We start from the raw sequence: 5,554 nt of genomic DNA, 5'->3' as shown, positions 1-5,554 counted from the left end.
TATTCTGGGATTCTTGATATGGAAATATTTGAAGCTATAGTATATGAAGTTATATTCATATATTTCAAGGAAAAAGACAGACACTATGGTAACTACCATTAAGTCGGGATATTTGGTGGTGAAGCACTAGGTTGCTGAAACAGTCATGCTTTGACCTGTATTGTTATATTGTTATGTCCTCTTTTATCTCAATCTCTCTCTTATTTATTAAAAAATTATTTAGTTATTTTTTATGTTTTTTTTAATTAAGGGGAAAATTTAAACAATTAGCAGGATATATCATAGTAATTTTTTTAAATTTTCTATTAACTTGTTTTGAAGTCCTGTAATACTCCCACTATCCTCTTTTGATTGATTAGGCACTGTTCCATTCTGTATGATAGTATCAAGTTTGGGGGTATTGGCAACTACTTTGAAGGCAATAAGATTCACTAAGATGCCCATTCTTGTTTGACTATTATCTCCTTTGGAAGTCCTGTAATGTTTACAATGTTTAAGTTTTATTGGTCTTGTTCTCTACTGTTTTGTTCAACTATATAACACCTAATGAGATAGACAATTCTTTTTAAGGAAACAAGAGAGTTTATGGTAACCATTGTTGATAACCTTGTACTCTGTTCTTACATCATGTACTATGTCTATCCTTGGTTTTGACTAACAGCTTGGTTTTGCCATATTTGACTGTATTCTCTTTCAAAAAAAGTAATAATAACTAAGGAGGAATAAAACCCAAAATATGTAAATTTTGTTGGTAAAAAGAGAGGGAAAAAAAGTGCTCTAAAGGATACAACTGCAAGTGTGTTTAGGGGTGTTAAATAGCTGACCATATTAATGTTTTTGGTTGGATCATTGAACACAACTGTTTGCAGTCTCTCTGTTTGAATGTTCACTTTGTATGCTTTGATACTGTGAATTGAGCAACTATCTCTAAGACGAAAATGTGCAATCTATTAACTGGTGATTTCTTAATGTTTTTTTTTTTTTTTTGTAGTTCTGTATTACTTGTACCCTTACACCGCTTTGTTTTGTTTTGGTTTTTCTCTTTTTCCTTTTAAATAAATTTTTTAAAAAAAATAAATTCATTTCTAAATTAAAAAAAAAAAGTTGAAAGAGGGGTGAGGAAAGAAGCAATGAATGAGAAAGAGCTAAGAACATCCCCATGTTCCCAGTCCTCATCGGCATCTGGGAATTAACCTGTGTCCAGGAAACAGTTTCAGGACAATTCCATAGGCTGCTCATACTTCAAGTAGGAGTCAGGCCATGTCAGGACACAGTATGGCCATGACGCCCTGGCTCAGCTACAGCAGCTCCTTCTGCTCTCCTCCAAGGTGAACAGGGAAAAAAACATCTGGAAATGGATTCAACCCAGTGGGTAAGTGCTGCTTAGCCCAACAGGAAAGTCCTCTTTCAACATAATCAACGTGTCTTCATATGTTCTGACAGTTCCCCACCAAGAACCACACGGCACATCCACATGGCCAAGTCTCTATGATTCAGCTCTGCTTCTCAAGGAGAACAGACAACCTGCCAGATCATCAAAGACCACTATGGCCAGCTAATCTCTCTGACAGATGCCACTTCTGTCCTACATTTAGTCTCTAGGATTGACTGAGAATTAAGTATTCACTGAATCAAGCTGTCCACCAAACAGTACTTTAGGGATAAGGAAGGAGACAAGAGTTGCTTTGAATGAAAGGAGAAATGTTCAGTCTTTGATCCTTACTCAGAGCTCTGTTAGGCATGCAGAAGGAAAATATGAGTTGCAAGAAGGAAAACTGCATCTAAGTGACATATTTTGAAATTAATGTCTTATCTACTTCTTTGTCAAAATTTCGTGATTTAGGAACAAGATAGAGAAGAATAAAACATGAAAATGCATAGTAAAGCTAAGAATAATGAAAGGTGTTCTGCCACTAGTGGTTCCAGTTTGTTTTCATGTAAGACATCAGTTGACATTCAAATTTATACTTTTGGTGATTTCTAGATGTACATCGATGTATTTAATCAAAATATGATTTCAGACACTGAAAATAAATGAATGTATATTGGATTTATTTCTGAGGAAACACAAATGTTCAGTTGCCTGAACTTGTTGCCTGTCCTCTGGATCAGTCCATGTTGAGGAAGGAGGGGACCCTCAATGGACCTGGGCCCCATCCATTGACTTGCTCTGTAGAATGTGGGTGCTCCAGGGGGAAAAAGGCCAAAGGGAACAGAGTAGGAGGAGCTGCAGAAATATGATGTCTTTATTTTTTATTCATCCTTGCCTGAAAATTGATGTTCTATTTGGGCAGAGATTTTGTTCAGTGTGTTCCAAAATTATTCTGCTATGTGACTCAGGGCAATTATGCTCTTAATTTTATACTGCTATATAGAAATTAAATGCAATGTTATTTCATGTTTTAACAAATATTTTATGTTTCATTCCAGTTTAATGAATAATAGGCTACTAGGACTTGGGGTCTCTAATTACTTCATCTGTAACCCACAGCAGGAGCTGTAGCGTCTTAGATCTGTTGGAGCCAAAAATTTCAGTGAACTTGAGAGATTCACTGAATAAATGTCCATTGAGAAAGTTCGGACTAGGGACACAGTGATTCCTAAGGAAGTGATCATATTTTCTGAGTGTGTGTCATCATGAAGGAAACACCAGAGAGCTGGTTTGGATAAATTGAGAAGTCTAAGAGATAGATATCTAATAGAAACATCAAATAAGTATTTAAAATTGAAAAAAAACAGCCTGAGACAGATGTATGAGTGGCCTACTGTTCTAATTCTATCCAGTGCCGTTAATATATTTCATATGCTGTTATAATAGATATAATTCAATAAAATTTTGAAATAATGAACTGACATGAAAAAAGGTTTAACATATATACATTTTGTTTTCAAGTTGGTGGCAGCAGCAGTTTGGTAAGAAATTGGGAAATCTGGTTCAGAATTATAATTTGAAGGTTATGTCTTGATACATGTGGACATATAATCACAATTAGTGGATTAAAGGCATTTTTGAGCTCTCTTTCAGTTATTTAATGTCATGGCTCATCCTGGTGCTGATTCTATCACTTTTACCTTCTTGATGCTTTACACAGGCTTCTGATATGAAGGCTGCCCACTGAGAGCTCTGCCCATTGAGTTTATCAGGAGCTTACAGTGCAGAGTGGCTCAGACAGCTGAACCAAGTCAGGATGGAGTCATGGTGCATATTCCCACTCTTCCTGCTGTTCTGAGTCTCGGATATGTGATTTAAAATGTTATTATTTAAAAGTTAACAATGATATTATCATGTGGAAGGAAAAAATTGTTTACACCTGTCTGATTTTTCAATAAATAAACACAATATTACTGATCTTGACAAGTTCAAATTGTGACATGATTTCCTAATTACAGGCAGCTATGGAGACACCATGAAGAGGCAGTCTCCTGGATTGATGGCTGTGTCTGCAAAGAGAGGGCCACCATCAGCTACAATGTTATGGTCCTTTAAAAAGCTGCAACCAGAAGAATTACTTGTCTGGGTAACCGAAGAAACAAGGATAGGGTCTTAAACCGCTCATTTCCTTGGCATCTACCTGGACCTCTTGAGAACTTTTTATTTTGAGAAAACATTTTCTATGCTGTCCAGTAGGACTCTCTTGGCTAGTCTGGTCAAATTAACATCATCACAGAATTACTGAGACAATGTTCTTGCCACAAATCTACATCACTTCAGAAAAGAAGTATGAACACATCCCTGTACTGTAAGAATTTTCAATTTTTATGACAAAGTTGAAGTATCACATCTGTGCATGAGCCAGGGAGCACCTGCACCCTGCTGATTTGCATATTGCTTGCTCAGAAACAACAAAATATTCAGAGTTCTATTTAAAGCCTGATTTTAAGAGACCCGTTTAGCCTGAGGCAGAGCTCAAAAAACACAATGGATTTTCAGGCTCAAATTCTCCCCATTCTACTGCTCTGTGCCACAGGTAAGAAAAAAGGAAACTCAAAACTGAGCCTCCTTTCTGAATAGAAATTGAGATTCAGGCAGGTTTGTGGTTACTGTTCCTGTGTGTTGTGTGATGTGACATTCCTGTGTCTCTATGTGTACTAACTTTTGTCATCACTTTTCATCTCTATTCCATGACTGTAGTGTCCAATGGACAAATTGTGCTCACCCAGTCTCCAGCATCCCTGGCTGCTTCCCCAGGGGAGAAGGTCACCATCACCTGCACAGCCAGCTCCAGTGTAAGCAATAACTACTTGCACTGGTACCAACAAAAGCCAGGAGCCTCTCCAAAGCTCCTAATTTATAGAACATCAAAGCTGGCCTCCGGAGTCCCGGCTCGCTTCAGTGGGAGTGGGTCAGGGACTTCTTACTCTCTCACAATCAGCAGCATGGAGGGTGAAGATGTTGCAACCTATTACTGTCAGCAGTCTAGCAGTTACCACCCACAGTGATGCAGACCACAACAAAAACCCCATTAGCCCCTCAGGGCCCAGCTGTTTCTTGCTCAGAGTCTATGACATGATTAATTGTTTTAGATTAGACAGAAACTCCTGATTGTTTTCTCCTGGGGCCAAGGGTGTATGACTTCCTACAAATGGAAGGGAGATGTAGGGATGGGAAAGATGTGAGGACATGAACAAGGAGGCTCTTTGGGTGCCAGCCTGTCCAGAGAAGCCTCGGAAGCTATGACACAGATTTCCTGAATGAGACTCTTCTTCTCAGGCTAAGATACTGAATTGTGGGCTTGGGGAAATTATATCCCAGGATCTTCTCTATTTCATGAAGAGCAATGATGGAAAAATAACAGGCCTGTCCCAGAACTGAGTCAACCTTCAGAGACAGTGGCCATGTCCCCAAGGTGAAGAACTGCAAAGTTTATGCCATCATCAGTTCTTAAATTAAGAATGCCAAAAATATTTTTATCACACTTTTTATTGCATCACAGTGGAATAATGTGGGCATAATAAATCTGAAAATGTGTAAAGGATCCAAATTGTGACAATTTTCTCTCATTTGTGGTTCCTGTTGTATTTCCCCCTTTTTTTGAGCAGATGACACCCAGAATATACATGTGAAAAGACACTATTCCTTCATCCTCATTGGCAGTAACTTCGGCTCTCTGAGCCATCCAGAAGTCATCATGAATAGAGGTGGAAACTCATTAGCTCCACAATGAAGACTTTACTCTCAATACCAAAGGTAAACATGTTCTATCTTGGCTGACCTTAGTGAAAATAGAGGGAGAGAGAATTCATAAACAGAGAAAGACAGATTGCTTAGCACCAAGTACAGTGTTAGCAATTACAAACTGCAACATTTCTTATAACCTGGGACTGCGTGGTATCTAGATCTTCATCTTATTTACTTTCACATTACAAGCTTATAGAGTCAGCATAAAGCAAGTCATTCTGGAATGAATAATACACTCTATAGTGGGTTCTTTTAAACTTTTCACTCTTCCTTGTGTTGGGTGGCATTACTCAGGCCCTGTTGAGATGGAAAAAAATTATGGAAAAGTGTGTAATGATTCAGAAAATGATAAAGAAGACATTGCGTTTGTGGGAC

General features: G+C 38.0%; 1 gene segment (V, D, J or C); it reads left to right on the top strand.

Annotated features, from left to right (window-relative positions):
• Nucleotides 1-3,845: 3,845 nt before the first annotated feature.
• On the top strand, nucleotides 3,846-4,440 carry LOC134471325 (Ig kappa chain V-IV region S107B-like). The segment is given in 2 exon segments: nucleotides 3,846-3,968; nucleotides 4,133-4,440. Coding segments are annotated over 2 exon segments (357 nt in total).
• Nucleotides 4,441-5,554: the final 1,114 nt, after the last annotated feature.

The sequence above is a fragment of the Cavia porcellus genome, unplaced genomic scaffold (assembly GCF_034190915.1).
Source record: "Cavia porcellus strain 051 isolate PalLab524CR breed Dunkin Hartley unplaced genomic scaffold, mCavPor4.1 scaffold_18, whole genome shotgun sequence".
Taxonomy (NCBI): Eukaryota; Metazoa; Chordata; class Mammalia; order Rodentia; family Caviidae; genus Cavia; species Cavia porcellus.
The sequence above is the reverse complement of the archived record's forward strand: the minus strand, read 5'-3'. Positions and strand labels throughout refer to the sequence as shown.